The sequence below is a fragment of the Apteryx mantelli genome, chromosome 2 (assembly GCF_036417845.1).
Source record: "Apteryx mantelli isolate bAptMan1 chromosome 2, bAptMan1.hap1, whole genome shotgun sequence".
Classification (NCBI taxonomy): domain Eukaryota; kingdom Metazoa; phylum Chordata; class Aves; order Apterygiformes; family Apterygidae; genus Apteryx; species Apteryx mantelli.
The window spans coordinates 163521146-163547010 of NC_089979.1; the positions used below are offsets into that span (position 1 = coordinate 163521146).

At 44.9% G+C, this 25865-nt stretch overlaps 1 protein-coding gene across 2 annotated transcripts in view; it reads left to right on the forward strand.

Moving 5' to 3' along the window:
- ACVR2B (activin A receptor type 2B) overlaps positions 1 to 21215 on the forward strand; it is a 98268-nt gene extending 77053 nt beyond the window's left edge. Inside the window, exons 2-11 of one of the 2 annotated variants that reach the window (XM_067292531.1) lie at positions 70 to 277; positions 4724 to 4833; positions 6237 to 6388; positions 7476 to 7619; positions 8697 to 8840; positions 9725 to 9873; positions 14006 to 14120; positions 15995 to 16133; positions 19296 to 19426; positions 20844 to 21215. In XM_067292531.1, coding sequence (XP_067148632.1) covers positions 70 to 277; positions 4724 to 4833; positions 6237 to 6388; positions 7476 to 7619; positions 8697 to 8840; positions 9725 to 9873; positions 14006 to 14120; positions 15995 to 16133; positions 19296 to 19426; positions 20844 to 21038 — 1487 coding nt within the window. In that variant the 3' untranslated portion in view covers positions 21039 to 21215. The remainder of the gene's footprint in view (positions 1 to 69; positions 278 to 4723; positions 4834 to 6236; positions 6389 to 7475; positions 7620 to 8696; positions 8841 to 9724; positions 9874 to 14005; positions 14121 to 15994; positions 16134 to 19295; positions 19427 to 20843) is intronic. The other variant, XM_067292532.1, reaches the window with a different exon arrangement.
- Positions 21216 to 25865: the final 4650 nt, after the last annotated feature.

Here is a 25865-nt window from a genome sequence, read left to right on the forward strand (position 1 = left end):
GGAAACGTGTCTCCTGGGATCTGTTTCTGATTTTGCCCGAACGTGTTTTGGATTTGCATTTTGCTTCAGGACCAGGACATGGGGAAGCGGAGACGAGGGAATGCATCTACTACAATGCCAACTGGGAGCTGGAAAAGACGAACCAGAGCGGCGTGGAGCGCTGCGAAGGGGAGAAGGACAAGCGGCTCCACTGCTACGCCTCTTGGAGGAACAATTCGGGCTCCATTGAGCTGGTGAAGAAAGGCTGCTGGTTAGATGACTTCAACTGTTATGACAGGTAATAGCCTAACTGGTTTCTCTGAATGCGAGCGTAAATTGTTCCTTTGAGTGCAAAGGCCCCTGATTTTGCATAGAGAAAAAGAAAGCAAGTCCAAGTCAATTGGCCCATTCATCCCCTGTAATTACTTCTGCTGCTAATGTAGCTCTCAGAATTGTCACTTATCTGCCTTTACTTTCTAAACAGAAGCCACAAAAGGCACTTTTAGTTTTTTTTGTTGTGGGTATTTTTTTCCCCTTTGCAAAGCTTTGATAATTCTGGCATACTTTGAAAAACGTGTCCTGTACCATCAAATGAAGAGCAATATGTTCTTCCAAGAGCATTTGGCGATACAAAGGAAAACTTGGAATCATTTGGAGCTCTTTAGAAAAGCAGAGATATCTGGGGGTGTTTAGAGGTTGAGATATTCTGGCACTTGTGATGTTGCAAAAGTTTCACTGCTCTTTGGCTGAGTTAAGAGACAGGAGTAGGGAGAAGGAGTGGGGCAGCAAAAGCAAATGCATGTTTGGGTGTCGCTGCCTGTAGCTAGCTGAAAAGGAGACAGGTTTTGCAATATGAAGGCTCCAGCCTCATTAAATATCTGAGAAAATAAACTAGTCTTTTCTCATTCCACTTGATGTGATTCTGCAGGGGGGAAGAAAACTACAGCTAAAGAAAATATCCCTCCTAAAAGGCAATGTTCAGTAGTTCTGGACTAGATCACAGTTTTTGTTTAAAACAAAACAAAACAAACTGTGAATAAGGAGAACATAAAATTCAAGGGTTTGCCTTGGTATAATACCAAAATAGGGTCATCTCACCTTTGTACAAGCACAGCACTAGTCCCAGCTGCACGTTTTCGTAGCTCTTTTATCTATTGAGATTCCAACAGTTTTAGGACATCAGGTTTCTGCTACTTCAGAAAGACTGCTCCAGAAGTGAGAAAACCATCCCAAGTTAAGGCTTCTCCAAATCAACTGAAACCACGGTGCTTAAACTGGGACCAGATTTGTCTGGGATCCCAAGGCAAGTTTTATCTCCTAGTCGTTGTATGCTCTCCTAGGTTTTATCCCCGTTGTCTTAGCTTGTGAATACTTCCACATCTTCCTTCTATTCTTAGTCCTGGGGTTACTTTCCCACCACACCTATTCCCTTGCCAGTTGCGTAGTAAAGTTCTAAATATAGTTAAATTTGTATTCTTTCTTGATAAAGCCATCCTTCTTGGCCCATTAGTCATCTTAACGCTGATCCTTGTGAGAACAGAAGGTCACTCTCGTTTCCTACTTCCAAGCAGAAGTGTTTACTGTAAACAGATTTCTCCTTTTAGTGGCTGCTCTCGTGTACAGCGACACTTGTGTTGTAACTGAGTGCCTCTGTGCAGTGATGTAGTGGTTCTTAATCTTTGTCATACCGCGTTCTCCGTTACAATAGTAAAAAGTTTTCAGGACCCCTCGCAAGCCTTTTTGCGGCGCTGGGGTTGAGCATCCATTATCCTGTAGCCTCGTTCTTCCAAGGCACAGTCACAGGGCGACTCTAAAAGATCTTCTGAGGATTAACAAACAGTGCAAGTGCGGGAAGCAACGTTTGAAATAAAGGCTAGCTTTAATTAAATAAAGGCTGTTTAAATTGAGTCTTTTTTCCCTTGAGTGTCCTCTTCGATCTGTCACGCGGGCACTATGGTCTGATCGCAAGGTGGACGGCAAAAAATGGCTTAAAAATGTGGCATTTCGACGAACGGCGCTGCATCGGCACCCTCGCACAGGATGCTGTCCTCCGGGGAGCAGCCTTGGGAGATGCACCTATAGCTCTCTGCCAAGGTGTCCCCTGCGTGAAGGACATGTCCTATTCCTACAGCTCCTGGCAGCTCTCAGCGCAGGCAGCGCTTAGTGCGACCTGCCAAGTGCTACGTCTTCGTCACTGGAAGGTTGCGAACGCAGCAGTGCAACAGTTGGGGTATTTAGGGTTATGGTTCCCTACTCTGTTCTTTATCTTAAGGGAACGAGAACGTGGCATGTGTACATTTAAGGCTATATGAAAAAGGTACTATTTAAAAACCAGCCGCCTGCTCTTGCTTTATTTACGCAGCCCCGCTGGAGAGGTCGCGTTCACGGTCCCTCGAAGAGCACGTGAACTGCTACAGAATGTGCACTCGCTGCCATAGAAAAATGTGTCATTCTGTCCCACTGTATCATTTTTAATATTTGCTGAGTATAACATGTCATGTGTACCTGGATAGCTGCCCTGAGCGCACACCAACTCAAAGACAGGGATAATGAATTGCAGATGTGGAGCAGGCTGTTTTCGCTCATTAAGCTGATTTCTTAACCAACAGATTTAGCGAAGGATGTGTTTTTTACTGAAGGCTCGGATACTGATGCTGTTAAATCCAAACAGCTTGTTATCTGATTTCAAGAGAAAGCATCTGGAAACATTGCTTAACTTGTTGAAACATCTTTCTTCATTTGGATAACTTAAATAGCTGCTTTTCTCTTTGAAGTTAAAATAAAACAAACCCCAAAAAACAAACCAAGTGCTTCCCAGCGGAGACCTTGCATGAGACATTTCAGCTAAAGCTTTTCTTCCCCAAAAGGAATAAAGTACTGAAGACTCCCAGGCCTTATGATCTAAGAGGGCCTTTTCTATTCTTCCCATAGAGGCATGTCAGTGATAGCACAGAAAGGGAGGCTTGGCATGGATTCATAAACGAGTAATAATGTCAAACACATATGATTGTTTTGCTACTTCCTCTGAGTGGCTGAAGGAAGGAAGTTATGCATATAATTGAGCTGGTCTTCAGGAAATAGTTTGATACAGTTCTACGCAGAGAACAGCTCTGCAGCCATAATAACTAAAAGCAGGGGGTCACATAGCAAAAAACGGCAGGGAAGGGAAGCGGATACTTAAGAAATAGGCTACTAGAGCGCTGCAGAAATCACTGGGTGTCTCTTTTGCAGTGGTCTGTGGGAAAGGGAGGACATGCGGAAGATTACTGGAGTTGGTCTGCTACGTGGAAGTCTCCTAAAGCCTTGCAAAATGTAGAAGGAAACCTCGGTACTCAGGTGGCTGGATGACAGGCAAATAAGAAAAAATGGAGTTACAACTTGAATTTCCTAAAGGCTTGGTGCCTTCGTGCAAGTGTAAGCTTTCTAACGGAGGAGACTTGAAAGTTAAACCTAAAAAAAAAAAAAAGAAAAGGAAAAAAACATAAAAAATGCAGTCACCCTCCTGCCTTCAGTAATCAGAGGTGCTGCTGGTGTCCTGTGCCCTTCTAGTGCATTGAGGCAGTGATGCTCAAGCCTGCGAGAGCAGTCTTGGTTCATCCCTCGTCGTCTGGGCTTTATGGCACAATCTTTAATTGCACGCCCAGATATTCCTCTCCTCCTGACAACGTACATGCAGGGTGCCAGAAAGACGGGGCCAAGGCATTTTTCCTGCTTCCCAGTCAGCCAGCAGTGTCTGCAGTTGTTTATTACTTGCCACCTAATGCCTTCAATACATATGGAAGCATTTGTTTCCTTTATGGGCTTTTCAAGGGTTCTTGCTATCCACGGGGGCATTGGAGTGCCGGAGGAACACTAAGGGCTTTATCTCCCCTGCGCGAGCGGGATCCGCTCGGCGGCGGCGCGGAGTTGCAGCGCGTGACCTGCCGGCTCTCTGCCTGCTCCGGCTCCCGCGTTTCCCCGGTTTTGCCGGCGCAGGCAGGAAACCCAGCTGCCCACAGCTTCGCTCGCGGTCGGGGAGGCTCAGCCGCCAGTGTTTTGGGGGGCTCACGTTGGGCCCCCGGAAAATGAGCGGAATGGCAGCATTAGCGGTGTCACTAATTTTAAGCGACTTATTTGGTAGCGCTTAATAATGCAGCGGCTGAAAAAGGGATACCTGGGGTTTTCCAGCTCAGCGTTCGCAAGACCAACCTTCTTTATTTTTTACCTTCCTTCTTCATTTTTTTTCCTTTCCTTTCCCGATGTCTGATTTGCAGGGGAAATGAGGACTGGCTCCTCGGCCGCTTCCAGTGCACGACCCACCGGCTTTTCCCCAAGGACCCTCCGCGCCAGGTTGAGCGGAGTAGAGGGCCTACATGGAAAACAAAATAGTGTGAAAACAAAACAGTGTGCTGGTGCGATGGTGCTTTTCACTGCGGAGGGGAGCTCAGGGCCCTTGTCTGCCAAGCCCTGGACTTTTTGCGCTTTCTGGGTTTAACCTCCTCTTTTGTCTATTCACAAACCTGTACAAAAGCCTCGAATGCTGTAGCAGAGCTGCCTTCTTGATTATTCTCTTAAGAAAAGAGAGGAAAAAGTTGTTTTCTGTAAGTGGAGACTGCAGATGTGCCCTAGGCAGGCAGCAGGGCAAGGTAAATAGGAAAGACAATGCTCAGGAGCTTGGTATTCACTGCAAAGACAATAGGAAAGTGTTTGCTGACTTTTGTATTCCTTTTCCCTTTGTTCCTCTGTTTGTCTCTTCCCTGTGCAGGCAGGAATGTGTGGCCACGGAAGAAAACCCGCAAGTGTTTTTCTGCTGCTGTGAGGGCAACTATTGCAATGAGAAATTCACCCATTTACCTGAAGTTACTGGTCCAGAAGGTGAGTGAGTCGCGGCAGGGGGTCCGTTCTTCTGCGCCTGGTCCGTGGGTGACCTTGGGTTGCTGGCAGTTGAGCAAAAAAAAAATAGACCTGAGAGGATACAAAGCATCCTTTTGGTTGCAAAGGCCACGCATCATTTTGCTGGGGTAATTTAAGAACAGTTTTTTAATGTTATTTCACTGTGTGGGTAAAGTGTGTTGCACCTGCGCCTCATATATTCTTAGCGAGGGTTAGATTTTCTTTATGGTGAGGGTTCGCGGTGGGCTCTTCCAAAAAGAAACCTTGCACAAGGGGAAAAGGGCAGTACAATTTATACAATGGGGATCAAGATTCAGTCTCTTAAGGGTATTTTCTTTTCTTCATTATATATCCTCATATTTTTCATAGGTCATAGGCCTCCGAATACACTGGGCAACCTGGCTTTCTGCATTTTGTTAACTAACACACGGCATTTTACTGGTCTAGGGATTAAAAGCAAATGGGTGTGTGTCTCAGCTTTCAGAGTTTGTGGATATACTTCAAGGGAAAAAAGTAATGGCATGTCCTTTTTTAAGAGCTAATAGAAAAATGATGCTTCTTTTTGCCGTAGGCTTGCCAAAGTATCGTTCAATAAAAATTATGAGAGCAGGTGTATCCTTTCCTTCGGATGGGTTCTTTTGCTATCAAACTATATGCATTTACTGAGATGTTCCGAGAGACCATTATCAGATTTTCCTGGACATTCCTGTTAGGTTTTTAATTGTTTACATGTTTTTATTATCTCCTGTTATTAATGTACCCGTAGCAACCTGGTAGCAAATATTCTTTCTCTCACAGTTTTTTTGTTGCATTTGGCAAGTAGTGCTATTTTTTCCTTCCATGTCTCCAACATAGCAACATGGCTCCGTTTAGTATTCCCATTGTTTGTGTCTCAACTGCACTGATGTAATTTGGAACAAGAACTACTGTGGGAATAGGGTATTTGATTGTGGCTCCTGCAGCATTTTGCTAAAAACTGTCATGTTGTCGATTGCTGTGCAAAGAAAAGCGGCGGGGGGAGGGATTTCGGGCTCGCTTAATGCCTTTGGAAGGGTTATGGGGAGGAAGCTTTCTGCCCTTACATACCCCGGCAGAAAAATCCCTCCGTTGCTCGCGGCCATCGTTAATAAAGGTCACGTGGAGGCTCAGCCTGCAAAGTGTGTTTTGGACCGTTCCTATTACATTAATAATAGCAATATGGAAAAGAGTAATGGGTCCTTATGAATGCCATTAGATGTCAGGAAAATATGAGATATGCCACTAAGCGTTGTCTGCTTTGGAGGAGCAGAAAGGCAAGTGGTTGGTTGTATCCAGACATGTAGCCGACAGCGTTGTTGCACGCCTAAAGGATCGTTTCTCGCCTTTAACCTGCTCTTTTCTTGCAGTCATATACGAGCCGCCGCCACCAACACCCTCCCTGCTCAACATCCTGGTTTACTCTTTGCTTCCCATCGCTGTCCTGTCGATGGCCATTCTCTTGGCCTTCTGGATGTACCGTCACCGCAAGCCTCCCTACGGGCACGTGGACATCAACGAGGTGAGAGGGAAACCTCTGGCTTCCCAAAGGTGGTGGGAAAAGAGAAAAGATGAAATACTCCTCTCCATAACTTTTTCTTCTGTCTTTTTGAGCCCTGTGCCACAGTCAGCCTCCGTGCTCATGTTAGCCTCTCCCACGAGGCTGTTGGTTTTAGCCCAAATTGTAAGATTTTCCTGGGTTCCTAAGGGATAGTTCACACAGTCCTGCTTGGTGTCCGCCCTTCCACTGGCCCTCTCAAGCCCAGTGTCTGATTTCAACTAACTTTGCAGGGGAGTAGGGCCTTAGAGATTACAAAACCTCTACCAGTTTTATGGGATGAGGGGAGATGTTTTCCCTTTTACAATTCAGGTTTTATGAGACATCGGAGAATGCATGCAGGAGCCCACAGCCCAAAGCCATAGGAAACTGGTCTTTGCTTGTTCTGCTTGCCTGGAGCCATCGGTTTTCTTCTGACGGGGCGAGTGGCCACCTCTCCTTGCACCCAGCACAGCCCCATACAAACCATACTCTGAACTTTCCAAGTATGAAGTTAGATATGGACAGAGCTCCAACGCCAAGCTTAATGCTGGGCTACATTGTTCTTTCATAGAAACAGAGAGTTTGAACAGATACTATCTTTATTACGCTGACAGACCTGTTTGCTGCCCATTGCTAGGATTATGCGAAGCACTCCTAACAAAGTGCAAAGCATTTTGCTGTTGGGTCACAAAGATTGAAAAGTTCCCACTTTTGGCAGGAGGTAGCCTTGAGGTAGATCCATGTTTTGCAGCCCAAAATAGCTCCTGCTTTGAAAACACAAGAGAATTCAGGTTTTGCCAGAGGATGACTTGTGTGTGCCGAACTACACCATGACACACAAAGTGACACTCGAAGGCGTAGATTGTTGTATATGTTCTGTATAAATATTCTGGAAAGCAAAATGGGGAATTTCATGTTGCTCTTAATGTATAAGTTTTGCTGTGAAGACTAAATTTAAACCATTTGTATCAAACAAAATACCACTTCTTTACTCCTGCCCCCCTTCACCTCCCACACACCTGGAGTCTGACTTCAGCTTGCAATAGTGTCTCTTCCTCTCGTTTTGTAGGATCCTGGGCCACCACCCCCTTCTCCGCTGGTTGGCCTTAAGCCTTTGCAGCTCTTGGAGATCAAAGCAAGGGGACGTTTTGGCTGCGTCTGGAAAGCTCAGCTGATGAATGACTACGTAGCAGTGAAAATCTTTCCAATTCAGGTGAGAAGGGCTTTGTGTCAGGTTCTCACTAGCAGGGTTTCCTCACCAATGTTGAGATGCTCTCAGAGCCTATGGAGGTGTATTAACACTCTAGCAAAGATATGTGTGGACTCTTCTGCTGGGGGGAAAAAGTTCAAGGACGCTCCCTCCCCTATATTTTTCTCTGTGTTATCTCATTAGCAAATGCTTTCTGTAGTAGTTGTTGCAAGCTGGGCAAATTTTGAAACCAGCAGTCACATTTTGAAATCTGCAGGGTATTTTAACTTCTCCTCCAAATGCCAGCGTTGTTAAAAGTCCAGCGTGCGACTGCAATGCCCGAAGTGCACACAAAGGACCAAATCCCTGGCTTTGTGTGGCTTGCCTGGGTAAATTGTAAATCCGGACCCAAACCTAACAAACAGTTTACAACTTACAAAGGCAGAGTCCCAGCACTGTGAAAGCTAATTGCGCTGGAGCATTTCTGTGAGCTTGTATCTTCCACTCTGGGAAACCTTTGAACATTCCTGTCTCTCTAGGAATTGCAAATGGAAGCAGGAAAGCAATCACAAATCAAGTGAATGAAGAAAGACTGAAACGTCTCCACTATCTCCTTATTCATTAATTTTTCTCCTCGTATTTGTTTTCTTGGCATTGCTTAGAGGAGATTTGCACATCTTCTGTCCAAGCCAGCTGTGACCTACTAGTAAATATTCAATAGAATCTAGATTAGATTATACAGGTTTAACTGTTACAGCTACAATGCAGACCTGGATGCTGTATGCCTGGGTTTTATTCTTGCATGCCTTAGGAAATCTTGAGAAATCTTACTTCTCAATGATGTTGGGTTTAGATCCCCCACCCCACCCCCACATGTTTTAGAAATATCTGAGGGTAATTTTGGACAGGGGAGAACAGCAGCTTCCAGTCTTTCTCCAGCTTCTGCCCTTTAGGAAAACAATCTCATTTTAAAGGGATGTATCACGTCCTAACCCCAGCGAATGACATTAAGAGGAATGCGAGCAGCTCCAACTGAGCTGAAGGAGCTGTTTGCTTTAAAAGGAAGTGTGGTCTTTGATGGTGCATTTCTCCCTGCTTTAGGATAAGCAATCTTGGCAGAGCGAGAGAGAGATTTTCAATACCCCTGGCATGAAGCATGAAAACCTTTTGCAGTTTATTGCAGCAGAGAAAAGAGGGACGAACCTAGAGACAGAACTGTGGCTGATCACAGCTTTCCACGACAAGGTAATGTGTCACTGCCCATCCATTTTGGTCTGGCCATGAAGCAGCAACTTTTGGTATCTAATATCGTTCCCATAGCTACCCCAAGGTCTCTGTCTTGACTCTCCTGGTGAGACATCTTTCAGTGGAAGTGGAGAAGTACTCCCACTCCCCTTCTTCAAAGACCATTCCCTTAGCTTTTAAGGCTTTCCAGTACAAATATTGGACTAAGAAAGGTGAGACTCGGAGAGAGGCATCAGAAAAGGCCACAGTTCATGTTCACAGGCAGTTGTTGTCTTGTAATGCGTGCAGGGCAGCAGGGAAAGCTGGGGGTCACACACCACCATAGTCCTTACTCGGCCCTTGTGGATAGGCTCTGTGTTTACTTTTGAAGCTCAGGGCATATCTCCATTTCATGGATTGCCTTAGTTATCAAACACTTAAAATAAAACAAACATGCACAAATCCAGGGTTGAGCCAGCAATGCTATCCCTCTATTTAATCCAAGGTCTACTGAGTCAATCATTTCCACAGCCAGCTGATAGGATGCATGATCTTCTTGCATGGAAGACTCTCCCCCTTTTTAGGCTAGATGAATTGTTCTGGTTTGTGGTGATTTTTGTCCCTTCGTTGCCTCCCTCCTATTCCCTGGCAGATCAGTAGACTTGAGACTCGCTTTGGAAGTCCAGATACTCTGTGCTCTGGGAAAGAGCTGAGGACCGAAGAATGCTTCTGGGATTTTTTCTTCTTCTTTTTACTTTTGCTAGCAATTCCTTTTTTCTCCCCTATCAAATCAAGGTTCAAATTTCTCAAGCACTCGTTACTGTCATTTTCTAAACTGATGAGTTGGCACATCTGTCACTTTGGCGGGGTCTGTGATTAAGAACGTACGATGTCCTATTTCTCAGGGCTCTCTGACGGATTACCTGAAGGGGAATATTATCAGCTGGAACGAGCTCTGCCATGTTGCAGAAACAATGGCCCGTGGATTGTCCTACCTACACGAAGATGTCCCTTGGTGCAAGGGTGAAGGACACAAACCTGCTATCGCACACAGGTACAGCCTCTTTCCTTAATGCTTTTCAAGTGCCTTGGTCAAAAGTTCATGACTTCTTTGCAGTGATGTTGCTGAACCGAGGAGGAAATTGTGCTTGCAGGAGGTCAGTGCCTTTTATCCCAACAAAATCTATGCTAAGACATGAATTTTTTTCACCCACTTCTGGAATGGTGAAGGTCAAGTAATCAGCATTTTGTCTGTGAAATAGTAAATAAGGTCAGTAATGGTTTAGGGCAAATGTCTGAAGGGTGGGTGCTTCCCTCCACCATTAAGTCCTCTCCTGACATGTGGTGGGAATGGGATTCAGAGCACTGCCAAACCTCTGGTTAGTTCAGTTTGAAAGGGCTGTGCTCGATAAAACACATTATAACCCTTGCGTTTCTGTGGCCATACCGAGATTGGACTCTTCCAGAAGGATTTTAGACTGATGATTCCACTGCATGTCTTCCCGCAGAGCTTTAGATCGTTAGGAAAGAAATGGAGAAATAGAAAATGGCTGCTGTTTATTTCTTGTGGTAGTTTTATGACGCTCGGATCTTGCCAGGGTGCTTGTGAAAGACATCGGAGGAAGTGGTCAGCGCCTCCAAGACCTCTTGGCACCCCCTTGAACCGCGCTGGGCGGCAGCACCATGGGGACAGCTGGGACACAGCAGGATGTGGGTTATAGCATCCTCGCTGCAACGGGACCTTCTTTTAGGCCCCTTCTCGGTCTTGATGGTCTCACGTTGCTTGCCCTGAGCTAAAGCCGCGCCACCGAGCTGTTTGCTAGCGGCACAGTGGGAGGAGGGGAGTTTTCCAGAAGGATTTACGCGGGTTGCACGGCTGCACGCGGTAATCCGCAGCCCGGCTCCCCCCCCGCGCCCGCCGCGCTTCATCTAGGAGGGACTCGCAACCCACGTCCAGCTGCAGCAGTTTGTGTCTCATCCAGCGGGGCCGCCTTGCCGTACGGCAAGATAACCTCCGTTTTTGCGAGGGTGCCCCTGCCCCCAGACAAACCCCCAAACCTTAAGATTTCTGCGAAGCGCGGGCTGTTCAAAGAGCCCGCAGCTGCCTTTGTGCTGCTCCTGGGGCTGACCCCGTGTCCCTGACATTTGTCCCCGGGAAATAAAGGCAGGGGCTTATACGGGGAAATTCCTAAGGGCGGGGGACAGAGGAAGGCTCGGGAAAGGGTTTAAAGCAACAGATCGTGCTCGTTAGCGTCCCCATCCATTTAGCAAGTGATAAAAGATGGAGAATGCATCACTGGTGTGCGAAACCAGAAAATACCGACAGGAGAGGGAATTTCAGGAAGCAGTGGGTTTCCCGTGGATTACTCCACTCTCCTCCTAGTTTTTTAAAACAATCACCCATGCTTTTTAAAGCTGGGGGATGGTTTTGGAGGGCTGAACACACCGCACGGGAAGATGCTTGACTTGCCAGGTAGGGCTCCCTGAGTCACTGCCGTACAGAGTTTCGGCTAACTCTGAAACCACAGTGGCCCCTGGCATAAAAAGGAGGATTGAGGTTATAGGATCGCTTGTTGGTGCTCAAGTGCCCCCACGTGGAAGCTGGAAATAAAAGCTCCGGTGTCTAAGTTGGGTTCCCGCACCGATTTTCATAGAGCACTCGCGCTCTTCTTCTCTAGTCTGAAGCATTACGCTGCAAGGGGTATTTTCTTCTTTTCAGGCTTTTGCGGTGCTTCTGCACGAAAAGGGAATGACTTTCCTCCGTCAGCGACCCATTTTAGGATCTCTTCTAATGTGCAATGTTGTCAGTGGGAATTTTCGTTGCTAGGGGTTGGATCAGGCCTTTTTCCCAGGCCCGGATGATTGTGTTGCGGTTGACACTTGCCATTGCTGGGTGGTTTGTGGAAGGAAGGAGACCGTGGAGAAATGGGGAAGTCTATGGAGACGGGGGGAAAAAAAGGGATGCACAAATGGATGTCCCTGTGTGTGTATATATACATATATATATATATATCTGCTCAGGATATAGCACCTAACTGTTGCATGTCCGAGGTGTGTTGCAAGTGAACAGGAGCAGCAAAGAGCCCATAAAAAAATCCTGTCTTAGGTCTCACTTCACTTCGGACTCGTGCCGTTCAGATGGACTGTCTCGTGATTTCAGTGTGGTCCTTCTCCTGGCTGAGCCACTGTTTTGCAAAGATCGCATGTACAGTCTGTACCAGAGCATAATCCCCTAATGTTGACCGAGCAAAGTAGTTTATCTATGTCATTACATGATTGCTGCTTTTTTTAAGCCTGTGGTGAAACTGCTGGAGTGTGGAACTGGCCAGTCTCTAAGATGACAAGTATTAGGTGAATGTATTTTTATTTGTAACGGAGGTGTGCAAATGTTTTGCAGATACTGCAAAACTGTAGTGTGTCCTTAGAAACCCTGTGTCCCATTGAGGTGTTGGAGACTGTTTTCTGCTGGAGTTTCCTAGCTGCATTCGACTATCCAACTTCACAGCTGTACGAGGGAATAACCCACTTTCCCCTTCTTAATCCTCGAGCTGGAAATGTTCATCCTACGTTTTTAGCTTGGGATGCTGCTGTGCTCTGAAAAAAATTCTTTCCTTTTTTCCCTTTTTTTTGAAGCTAAAAATCAAGGCCTGAATGTCCCAGAATGATTTTGCATGTGGTGCTTTGAATTGGTTTTCTGACATCTGAGGACACAGTGAGCAGCACTGCTGTACGGTCCAGCAGTTTCTCTCTTCCCAAAGATTTTTGACAGGTCACTCCAGTGCGGAACAATTGTATCTGCCCTCATTAATTATTTTGTGCAGGCCTGCAATGTCCTGCAATCAGCAGGGTCACTGAGTGAATTGATGATAGGGAAATTATAATGCTGAGCATACAGGACAATTGCCATCTGCTGTCTAAGGTCTGTAATTTAATTATATTGCCAAACATTCCTTTTCAGATGAAAATGTGGGAAGCCCAGGGAGCAAGGCTTGACTGGTTAGGCATCTCAGGGTGTTCATCCTCCGTGCCCCTTTCCTGGCCAAGGCAGCTCGGGCAGACTTACCTGAGCTGCCCTGAAACGATACCTCTGCGGCGCAGGACTCTGACCTGAAAGTCATCTTCAAGCACAGTGCCACCACCCATACTGAAAAGGCTTTTGTCTGTCGGGCAGTCTGATCGTGACCCTCATCCAGGTGTGGGTCCAGCCCCTCCACTTCTCCCTTTCCTACCCTCCAAACTCTCTGAGGGAGATTGGTCCAGCAATTAAAACATAAGTGTAATAGATGACCGTGGCAAAAGTCTGTCAAAGCGGATAGGCGGGGCAAACAGAGTCCCACTGGCATCTGCTCATTTCCAGGCAGGTCTGATTTTGTAGGCGAGAATGAACATCCTCGCTAGGATAAAGGTTCTCAATGAATCCCCTTAACCGGGATTGCATTTGGTATTGGGAGTAAGAAATACAAGAAGTGTCCGGAGGTTCAGGTCTGCAGCAAGAAGCTTGCGGGTAACTCAACAGCAACGACGTCTTGTGGCACCCGCTCTAATTAAAATCTGCAATTGGGCCGTGTAGAAATTGCTGATTCTTGATGAAGGCATAGTGTTGTTTTTTCTCTGCATTTTAAGCTCATTGAGGAGAAACAGGATGAATAATCTGGCCGTCCAGTGTAGCCTTGTCTCATGCATGCGTTTCCTCCAGTGCATCTCAGAGGGGATGCGCTGCAAGCAGAGGAGATGGGAGGGGATGTGGAGGTACCTTGCGGTGTGAGATATGGACAGCGACGTAGGGCGCAGATGGGAAACTCCTCAGCCATCCGTCTTGATGTGTGGGTGTTCTGTGGACGCAACGCCCCCTTTATATCACTCCCTGCTTTTGTCCGGATGATAATTTGCCCCGTGCTTGTGCTGACGCCTTGCCTTGCCTTTTCCAAGCTGTGCTTTCCTCTCCCTTTTTTGCCCCTATTTTGCACCGTTCCTGTGCCCTTTCTGTGCTCTTTGGGCCATATAGGAGAGGCGATGGGACCGCCATGCCTCCCAGCAGTGCATCAAGGCCTGCCGAGCCTCAGGGGGAGGCAGCGTCCGTTCTCCGGGGGACCCTAAGCCTCCAAAGTCTCAAGGGGGCACATTGCAATGCGAGTAGACATGTGCCGTGATGAACGCTCCCAAACTTGCTTCTTGGCTGTCCGCAGGGACTTCAAGAGTAAAAATGTCTTGCTGAAGAATGATTTGACGGCAGTTCTAGCTGATTTTGGACTCGCTGTGCGGTTCGAACCTGGAAAACCTCCAGGGGACACTCACGGACAGGTAATCATTATCTTTAAAAATACCGTTTAAAAAATTGGGCTTGCTGCAGCTCTACGCGTTGTGTGGGTAGTTTCCATAGATGCAATCTAGGGCTTGGGAGATTACAGGCAGGTTGTTTTCTTTTTCCTCGTGTCATTCACGAGGGAGGAAAATGCCTTTTTTCTCCCGGTAGCTATACGGGGAATGTTACTCCAGAGAGTCGAACCTAGGGGATTGACGGCAGCGTGCAGCCCCCCGCGTACAAGCAGGGCTTTCAGCCCAGGGTCCTGCATGAAGGAAAGCACCGGGCCACGCTTCTGCCGAAAAAAACACCCTGCATGCGCGTGCAAATGTACCAGCACCCCTGTCCCCCCGCATGCCTTTTCCCTGTGCCACTTCTGTGCATTCAGCTCTCTTCCAGATACTCCATTTCCATAAAAACGGATGCTCAGGCATAAGCTCCAGGATCACTTTTATCCGCAAGAAGCGCAGAGCACTTTCCCCCGCTGCTCCTATCTGCGCACAGTGCTGCGCAGTGTGGAGGTGGAGCCCTTCCTGACCCCGGGAGGCAAGCAGCTTACTCCTTGAAACATGGGATCTGAGTCCTCTTTATTGTCTTACTATTAAATATTAATACTCTTAAAATTATTCAATTATTTTTAAGAATTCAGCGACTGTAGCTGCTTGGGTGACCTTTAGCGACAGTAAATCTTGCACGCCGATGGTGCGCTGCGTAAAACATTTACTACGTTTTTATTGGTTCTTAGTTTTCTGCTTTTAACTTTCAATGAGCGACCCCTCGTTCTGTTATTGTGCGGTGGGGGTAAAGCTAAGGCCAGTCGTTGCCTTTTGGGCACCTCCTATTTTTCTGCCTGCACAGCTCAACTGCTGTCTCCCTTTTTATCTTTGTCCCAGAATGAGTCGATGCCGTTGCAGATTAGCCACCTACAGCTTTTCCTCATTTTTGTCACCTTTCTTTGGGCATTTCCAGCACTTTTCACGCCTTTTCATGCCCAGGCTTCCCCCTGGCCCCACTTCTTCGGGTTCTAGCAAGATCAGATGAGGATTCCCTAACGGAAAATATTAAAAGGCATTTCAATTCCCACATTAAAAGGGTGCTTTTCCCTTGCTCTGCTCTCTAATCTGTGCTACAGTACGGACTATAATGCTACCACACATGTAACCACAAGTACCTGAGGAGTTCTGTGTGGCTCTACCTGTACTAAAAATAGCAAGATATCCAGTATAAGGGGGACTGAACTATTCCCTCAAGGTGAGAGAGATCTTTTCCAAACCAGATCATGACAAGCCAGGGTAGGTGGGCAGGACTTTGCAGTGTCCATGCGTTACAAGTCATGTGGATGCAGGAGAATGGTTTTATCCAAGGCTGTCAAACGCCTTTTCCTACCGTTTCAGGATGCATCCATTTTCCTCTCTCTCTTTTTTTTTTTTTTTGGTTAGCAAGAGGGAATTGAACTTTCAGCAACTACGCTAACTGACTCTGACTTGACCTCAGGGTGTTTTACGTGTCTCCAGAGACAGCATTTTCACATGCAGCGTGTGCTGCTGTAGCAAGACGCCGTAGAAGGCAGAATTTCATCCGTACTCATCTTGCATCACTGCATTTAAATTAGACCTGTAGCGTACACTGAATGAATATCACACACATAGCCATCCACCTAGATTTTTTCCTTCAGGTAGCTTATCGAGACTCAAGCGATCTTAATGAGAAATGGTGTCAGAAAAAACAGACCCCCTTTCCATGTTTTCTGAGGTAGGTGCAAATGTAGCAGAAGTAGCCTGAAGGCTAATGGAAACAGCTGTCACTCATCTCTAACCAACGGAGGCTGACGGGCCCAAATGGAATTTAACTTGAGTCGTTTCTTTCTCCATAGGTGGGAACAAGGAGGTATATGGCTCCTGAAGTGTTAGAGGGAGCAATCAACTTCCAGCGAGATGCCTTCCTGAGAATAGACATGTATGCAATGGGACTGGTGTTGTGGGAATTAGTCTCCAGATGTAGAGCAGTTGACGGTAAGAATAAAGATCTCCTCTTCCCTGTGGAGGGCTCTGTTTCAGCGTGTTTTATTGGTCCAGAGAATGAACCCGGCTTTGTAAAAAAAAAAAAAAAAAAAAAAAAAAAAGGATGTTTTCATTAAGCAGCTAACCTGTCTCTTGTGTGCTTGTTTTTTAACATAAGCTCATTCTCTGTGGATAAAAATCTTTGTAATGTTCAAGTCTCAAAGTGCTTTTAATGGTGTTGCAGTTACATTGCAAATTGGCTGAGAACTCAGAGAAAGAAAGAGAAGGTGATTCCTCCCGTCAACGGTGGCTTTCCTTCAGTCCCAAGTGCCTGCTGTGCTGCTCTCTGTGGTACTCTGCGTTTTTGCTTGTGACCTAGGCAGGCTTGAGCTCCAGAAAAGAGCTGCGCTCAGCCCAAGGTTGGCTGTTGCACCTTGCCTCTGTAGGACAGTACTGGAGCCCAAACAGAAAGACCAGAAGTGAAGCACCTCAGTAAAATAAAAAAAAACATAGGGCTGAAAGGATCTTCCTGGCTCAGCAAGCCCATTTGCCTGCTATCATAAGTCAGTATGTCTTAATCTTTGTCATTTGCCAGTCAAGCTCTCCCTCAGCAGTGGACTGAGCTCATAGTTTCATCTGCACCTTTGGAGAATCTCACTTTCTCCGGGGTGAGCCAGAAGAACAAACTTTCCTGGTGTCTGTTTTCTCAGGGTGTTTTCTCCTAAAATAATGCTTCAAAATGGGGCACCGTTTCTCCTGTTGGAGAAATGCTATCTCCAAATATCCCATCTGCTCTCTGGTGATATCCGTGCCATTTGCAGGACCTTGCCCCCGATCAGGGAAGCAATCACTTTGTTGTATTAGCTCCAAGGTTGCCTGCTCCAACTTCTCTCTTCTTGTGTGGACATGGGTGTTACGGACTGACTTTCAAGTTCATAAATTAACATTACCTTCCCTGGACTTCAAATGTATTTCATTAGTATTGCAGTAGCATTGAGGAGCTTGATTATAACTGGGATGTCTGCATAGGTGTGTGGTAAGAGAAAGTCTTTTCCTTAAAAAGTTACTGTCTAACTAGATAAAATGCCAGAGGAGCAGGGAGATAGTGGTGCAGTGGGATGAAACAGCGATATTCTGGATCGTTCAGCAGGTGTTAGAGGTGGGAATAATCTCTTCTCTGTTAAGGCCCCCCCAAAATTTGGATTTTTGCTTGTCTTGTTTTGGTCATCTTCCTGCTCTTCTCAGGAAGCAGCTGGTCTCTCAAAGTATCTCATACAGCACCTTTAAATCAGAGGGAGGACTTTCTTTGGGATGAGGGGGAATTACACTGAACCTTATCTGTACTTTTAGGTCAGAAGTGATGAATCACATCACCTTATTTAACAGTTCTGCTCCATGTTTGTGGTCACACTCATGTCTGCTGGCTTCAGTGACAAATAGTCCTTGTCCTGATGTGTGAGCTGGCAGGCAGTGACCATAATTCCAGAAACGGCTTGGATTAAATTCCAGGTGCAGGATGGTGGGTGAGCACAGCTTTAGCTAACAGCACATTTGGCTTGGAGATCCTTGTACTGGGTCTTCAAAGAGAGATATGTTATTTCTATAATCTTGCTTCACTCAATCCATGTGGAATTTGTGAGGCCAAAATATGTTTTTAGGGCTTGTTTTGGAAAAGAAGAGAGGGTTAAGACACTGCTTGTAAAATGAAGGTACTTCTGATGGGATTCAGATAAAGATACCTAAATTTTGTGCATCTACATCGAGTTGTCTATCTGTGTGCCAAGTGCCTAAACCCCCAGGCAGCAGGGATCTGAGCACCTCACCTTTCAGGGTGAGCCAAATTGCTCTCCTGGCTCCACTGACTAGATCTGCGATGGGAAATTGGGCATTTAAATTTCAAAGAGCCAGAAATCGGCTTTCCAGGGCCGATTTCCTGGATTTCCATCATTGATGTAGGAGTCATTACAGAGGCTCTGCAATGGTGGTTCCCTCAAAATTTCCCACCGTGTCTGTAGACCTTTGAATTGCCTCCCTTGACTTGGCTGCTTGTGAGGGTGAGGAGGTTAATCACTGCAGCTGCTTATAGCCTGGTTCCTGTCTGAGGACGTGGGAAGGAAGGTCATGAGCATTCTTGTGCCATTTGGAATAAATGTTTCCATTTGTTTCAGTGACTGTCATTTTGTCAACATGAAAAGTGATATGCTGTTTTAGTAATTTTTCAAAGTACCTAAATACCATGTTCTTGGTGTCACGGTTCATGACCAGATAAAGTGGTCAGCTCTTTTATTTTAGTTTGGAAAGGTCCACTTGAAAAATCTCCAGTCTTGAAAGAGATTGCTCCTTGCTACTGAGAAACCATACATAATGCCAGAGAGGGTCCTGAGAAAGCCCATCAGTTAGGTTGGGTTGCTCTATGAGTGCATCTAAGCATTACAGAAGGCCAAATGATGTTTCAATAAGCAGAAGTTATTGCTGTAGTCTGGACCCTGCATTGATGCTCCAGCACTTTTCTTGTTCTTGTGGCCCAGAGCAATTCACATCCATAACTGGTTTAACCAAAGCATTCAGGAATCGTTTTGCGCTTACGAGCTGGGAGCAGTCGGTACACAACTGCTGGTAGGTACTTGGGCAGTAAGTGCAGTAACCAGGATCAAGTCGCTCAGCTGTGTCGATGCTGACTTCAATCTATGAACATGGCAGAGCGCTGAAGAAGAAATTACAAGTGTGTTACATGTGCTTGACCTTGATAGTCAGGGACTAAAATGAAATTATGCTCAGACCGAAACCTTTCTCTAGGATATTGTGTGTTGAATTGGTACGCCAAGGTGGGAGGAGGTTGAGCTGATTTGCTCTTTCTGTTAAAATAAATCCCTGGATGCCCCGCAGGCTGCCTCTAGGAGAGAGGTGGATGCGGGAGTCGCGGGTGAGAGTTCAGCTTCGTAACTCACTGCGGTGGAAAACGCGCGGCTAGACACCCGGCAGGGCTGGCAACGTCCGTTGTGGAGGAAGAATGTAAATCGCATTTGTATAAAAGGACGTGTGAACTGTGCTCTGCGTGAGGCTTTGCCGCGGTGGGTTTCGGTTGCTATGGAGCCGCGGCTCGTGCGTGGCGAAGGCACGTCTGCTCGGCGGAGGCCTTTTCCCTACTAACGCCCTTCTCCCCGTGCATCCTAGGTCCGGTGGATGAATATATGCTGCCTTTTGAAGAAGAAATAGGTCAGCACCCATCCCTGGAGGACCTGCAGGAAGTGGTGGTTCACAAGAAGATGCGCCCCGTGTTCAAGGATCACTGGCTGAAACACCCCGTACGTCCCTTTCGGTTAATAGCTGAAAACGTTTGCCTCTGTGGCTGGGACTAGAAATGCAGTTACGCGTCAGATGTTAACTTCAAAAGGAAAAAATAACAGGGAAATTATCTTCCAGCAATTTGGCAGGATTGTGTTGCCTTGAGGCAGAAACTAAACTGCAGGTGAACTTCACTTCCGCAGTCCAGCGGGATTAATTTTGTCAAGTGTGGAGCAATCGTGATTGCGTGGCGGCAGTACTGGAGTGCTTGGCCCCGGTGGCTGGTCCTACGCTCCCGTTGCTGTCCTGGCAGAGCACTTGTCCGTCGGAGCCACCAAGTGAAGGGCTGAATGACACTTTCCCACTTTTTCCCATAGGTTTTCCCTTCTTTAGAGGGTAAAGCAGCTGATTAAAATCAGTCCGTGGCAGTGGACATGGAGCATGTTGTAACGTATCATGCATTTGCTTAGTAGGACTCATTTAGGATGATGAAGGAATGGAAAATATAGTACCTTTTGTTAAGATAGGGCAAATGATCCATACCGTTGGTGACATGTTCCTCACAAGCTAAATAGTATGCAAAGCTTGAGCAATTTGGGGGAGAAAAATTAATTAGATGTGAAGGCAAACGGACAATGAAGTAAAATGCAGTTGGGTTTCCCAAAGGTAGATCATATCAGACTAGCATTTTTAATAAAAGAGCTGATCTTTTAGCCTGGGAAATTAAGCAGGTCGTGAAATCTCTGAGGGCTTTAGTAAGAAGCTAAATGCCTCTATTCTGACCCAACTGCCATGGTTTTGCCTGGACTTAGGTATACTAACTCATCATTTAGGAGTTGGGGACAACGGTTGGTTATGGGAGAAGGTGACTGTCCCAGCTTCTGTATAAGTGGGGTTCGAATAAGAGCCGCGCTCTTCCAGCAGTATTTTACCAGTTATTTTGTAGATATCTGCAGGTGAGGTGCTGCATCGTAAACAAAATAACAGTTTTATAGCAGCTGATACAATACTGCCAGCTTTTACGGTTTTATCGTGAGAATCATAACACTTGATGTCTTGTCTTTTAAAGATTTAACGGCTGAATCATGTGCTATACTTTGATTTAAAAAAAAAAGAAAAGTGCTTTTTGTCTATAGAAAAAGCTGGATGTGACCAAATCGTAAACCAGAAGCTTAAAAAAAAATCTTACCATGTCCTGAAATCACATGCATTTAAAGTCATTTTTAAAGCCAAGCTCATGATATTTTGCACACCTGGGCCTGGCGATATCTGATGTAGAAGCAGCAGAAGTTGCATTGCACATCCATCCTTGGAAAAAATGGGCTTGGCTTTCCTTGCATGGGCTTAAGCTGTGCTTTCTTCCCGGGGCGTCGGGAGAAAAATCGCCCCCGAGCGGACCGTGCTGTGACGGGGTTTTCTCCACCTTGTTCTCCCCAGGGCTTGGCGCAGCTCTGCGTTACTATCGAAGAGTGCTGGGACCACGACGCAGAGGCTCGGCTCTCGGCGGGCTGCGTCGAGGAGCGCATTTCGCAAATCCGCAAATCCGTAAACGGCACTACCTCGGACTGCCTCGTTTCCATCGTGACGTCCGTCACCAACGTGGACTTGCCGCCCAAAGAGTCTAGTATCTAAGTCCTGGTTCACTTTTGTCTTTCCAGACTCAGTGGATTAAAAAAAAAAAGAAAAAAAAAGAAAAAAGTAAAAAAAAAAAACCCACAAAAAACAAAAATCCAACAAACACATGAATGCAGCTGCTATTTTATCTTGACTTTTTATTATTATTGTTATTATTATTATTATTATTTTTTTTGGATTGGATCAATTTTACCAGCACATTGCTCTACTGTATTAAAAATGGACATTTCAGCAAGCATTCAGGTGCCGACTAATGAATGCAGAAAAGGTGCAGGTACCTCAGAACCTCAACAAACTCACTTCAGTTTTTTTTTTTTTTTTATTAATTCAGTTTTCTCGGTTTCTCTTTATCGGTCTGTCTTCTAAGCAGAGCATCTGTGACATAAAGGAAAACCACCTACCATCTTAGAAAACACAATGCTGCAAACTTTGGAGGAAACTTAAGACTGTTACATAAGATTACACCTTCCTCGAAAGGATTTTTTTTCCCCATTTTGGTTTGTTTTGGGGTTTGGTTTTGTTTTCTTTTTTTGTTTTCTTTCTTTTTTTTTTTTTTTTAAGAAGTGAGCTTCAAAAAAAAACAGCAGATGTGTCTTTTACGGATCTAACGGGTGTCATTGTAACATGGAAAAAAAAAGTAACCGGGCAGAGAATGTTAATTCTTTGGTGGTAGAATTGAAGGGGGGAGCTTAGCGTAGGGGTGGGGAGAGTGACGTTGGACTTGGCAGCATTTGGAGAAACATCATTTGCTATGGAGCTACTTCTCAGGTAACCATTAGAGGAGGGGAAGGACATTTCTGGGCAGAGTATTAATGGCTGCGGCGTATGGAGAAAGCCGAGTTAAAGAGCCCGGCGTTGTAGGCAAGGCACCGGGTCTGTCGCTCGGGCTCGGGTGGTGAAAGAGCAAAGCAGAACCGTCGTTACCTTTTGTTTCTCGACTCCAGGTGGTAACGGGAAGGATGCTTTTAAGCGGCGCGATCGCAAGAGGTTGCAAAGCGCGTTGTCGGAAGCGCTTTTGGCAGAACACGGGAGGATTGCAAACTTTTTGCATCTCGCTTGAAACGGGAGTCAATTTGGGAAATTCGGCCTCGGGGTTGATTAGCTGTCAGCCCAAGCTACCGGCACAGATGGGCAAAAAAGGAAAAGTGTGAAAACTGCCTCTATTAAATCTTGGGTTTTTTTTTTTTTTTTTTTTCCGCTTTGATTTGGGGGAGGAGGGTGGAAGTTACCTGAACCGGTGGCAGATGGCTCCCATAGCATCCGTGAAGCCCGTGCCTCGGGCAGCGGCAGCATGCGGAGGAGACCGAGCAGCAGCAGCGTTTCCTCTAGCATCCTTTAAACCGGCGTCTTTAACGCTGCTTTCTCCTTACTCCGCGACTAAACTCTTTTGTCTTAAAGTGGTGCATATTCGAAAATACCATTACTCTATTATGCCATAAACTTGCTCTAGTCAGTGAATGTTCCTAATGCTGCTGATTCAACATTTAAATATTTTTTTAATTTGCAAAACATGCAATGTTTAAAAAAAAAAACAAAACAAAAAAATACACACACACGCGCGCACACACACACACACACGTTACGTGGCTTCCGAGGTTTAAACTGAAAAAAAAAATTTAAAAACTTCATGACCACAGACCACCTCAAACCAGAAATACCTCAGAATTTTCTACTTGTATGAGTTTTATTATATATTTTGTTAGTTGTGTTGTCTTGTAGTAAGTATATTTTAATGTAAGTTGGCTTTTATGACAAGGGAGTTTTAAAAAAAGAAAAAAAAGAAAAAAAGTTCCAAAATCTTTTAGGAAGTGCTACCATTTTTTTTTTGTTTTATAAAGCACCATTGTAAATAACTGTATACAGTTGTAGAATAACTGCCTGTATAAGGTACCTGGGCATTATTCACTCTTATTTGTGAAGGCTGTTTCCATTCTGTGTTTTTTATTTTTTGTTTTTTTGGTCTGTTTTAGTGAAAGGACAGTACATCTTTTTATTTCTTTTTTTTGGGGGGGGGGCTTTGAATATAACATGAATTCTGTGTCTTGGTAGACTAATGAAGTTATGCCCATTGGATTGCCAGAACTTCTAAATTCTTCTTTGTATTAAGCTAAAATGCAGTCCTGAACTAATCATCCTATAACAAAAATGTTAAAAAGTCCATATTATATAATCAAATTGGACTCCTTGTCACTGTCAAATTGTCAGTGTGGGCCCTTGCACAGATATAATTTATTAAGCAAGCAAAATTACCAATTGGAGAAAATATTTAAAAATTGAAATATATTTCTTGAAAAGTATAGCTTTAAAACCTAGAGTTCGCAAATGAGGACGTGGTCCTTTATCTTGAAGAGACATTAAGATAATTGCCTTAATTTGTCTATCTGAATAAAGTCTTAAACTATTCTTTCAAGTTACTGAATGTATATTGCATATTAGTATGTACACACATGTAATTGTATTTTTGTGTGTAGGTTTGGAAGTTTCTGTTTCTTAATGTGATTCTGTTCAGAAAACCTTGTCAAAAACCAGACAAAATGATACCATTCTGACCGGGCTGATGTCCCTGCTAGGGGTTGACATCTTCGGTTCTGATGCTGCAACATACCTGTGGTTAACATTAAGCATGCATGTCGCTCTTCGGATGTCATGACACTAGTCGCTTGCTTAATATTAAGCATAGTCGTAAATGTTAGCGGTATCACTGTTTTTCTTTGATCTTCTGATACGTTTCTGCACTGAGATTTATATAAAAATGTGACTATGTTTTGGAAGTGAAGTGATGTAAGGGTTGGGGTGGAGTCTAGAGCAGAATTAAGATTGAGTGAATACTTGTTTCTAGGTGTGTTTGCTCCCCTTTCCCGGAAATGGGAGCTTGTTCATATTGCTGCAGAAAGAAAAAAGCTGTACTGTCTTTGAACTGTTGTTATCTGTTTGCTGTTCTGGATTTTTTTCCTTCAGCATTATATATAATGGCTAAAACAGGCTTATTACAGCAGTTGCTTTTTTATCCTGATTTCTTTAAGAAGCTTTAAAGTATTTATTGAAAGTGCCATATGATTTTAATAGCCTACTGGGCAGTCTCTTAAATCTTCTCTTTTGAGAAAGCATAAACAAAAATTCTCACATGTAGCTTATCTTACTGCGAGGAACTGTAAGAACCTACAAACTTTGACCAAAAGTTGACTGTAAAGTATTACCATCTTCCCTGGTGTAATGGTTCCTTATAGATCATCTTGTCAGCACGATTTAGAAACTGATTTAAAAAAGAATTTCCAAAACGTATGTGTGCTCAGTTGCAAATTTTAAAGGTATCTTGATATATGTATCTTGCTATCGCAGCAGCGAAGGAAATCCTGAACTCATGTCTATTTAAAAATTTGTACCAGTTTAACTAAAACTGTGGGTTTTTTTTTAAAAAAATGGTATTTTATTAACGCAGACAAGCTCTGATGAACTTATTGGTCTTTAGACACTTAGAGCTGTCAAGCAAGTTGTTTCCTCACCACTAATGTAGCATTTGAACTCTCATTGACAACGTCGTTTTGGTTTTGTTCAGCACTGTAGAGGCTTTTTCCAAGCCGGCAATAAGGCGCATCCACAGGTGTAGCTGTAATGAGCGATTTTGACTCGTTTCCTCTTAACACTCCCTTGAATGTGATGGGCACAACATATATTACGTTACTTCCTAAGCACTAAATTTCACTTCACATTCAGACTCGGAAGAAGTAGCTCTTCAAAAACTTTGTGGCAGAATTTTAGTGTTGACCTTCCTCTCTTATATGGCGATTCTTAGGTATATATTAGTCTTGAATATCCAGGGTGGCTCCGTGAATGGTGACATTTTCCCTGACTTCAGGAGCCAGGATTCCCTGCTCTCCGCTGTAACTTCCTTCGTGCACTGGCTGAGCGGGTTTCCTAGGTGCAGGAATTTTGAGCTCACGTTTTGAGACTAGAAATACCACAGGAGCTAAAATTGCTTTCTTGAGGCCGTAGAGCTGTGACTTGCTTAATGCAATTTTATTAGTATGGCAAGGCTAGAAACTGTATATGGCCCACGTTGAAATATAGGTGCCTTTTGTAAGAAAAGGCTATAAGCTGGTCGTTGTTAAGTGGTACCTGGCCTATTTGTTCTGATTAAAGATTATATCTAGTCCTGATCATAAAGTTTTCTCTATTTAAGTCAAAAGAAACGCATGTCTTTTTTCTGCCTCATATTCTTTAGCTGAAATCCCGTTACAGAATAAAATATGCTAGATAAAAGTTACACCTATGGAAATGCCAAGATCTTTGTGTGTATGTTTGCTTCAAAGAGAAGGTACATGAGTGCCCACCAGTAGCTCGACGGCAATTACTTGTGTGTCCTGACTCAATCCTGGTTCCACTGGAGCTGTCCTTTTTGGTGGAAGCAGTTTTGGGTCCATTCAGTGCAAAGCTGCTGGTGGGTATTTCCAAGCTGGTAGGGTCAGGCCTTTGCCACTAGGAATATGGATCCCCCTTAAGATCTCGGCATAGAAACCGAAGAACACACGTTTAATTCCTCTTGTGCTAGTTTCTAGGCAGACTGTCAGAACTTACCCTGTTTTGCAGGAGAACGGTCTGGGTTTCGCTTAAGTATGGAAGAAACTCTTATTGCAGAGGAGGTTGCGACAGTGCTGTTGTTGCGGTCCTCTTCGAGCCACACTCCGCTTGAGAAGTTGCTAAGCAGGAAGCGTCCCGCTAACTATATCACTTTTTACATACAGAATATTGTTTGGTAACATTGTAAATAAAAATAGACTATATAATAGAGGAAAATAAGGACATTTGACTTTTTTACTTTTGGAA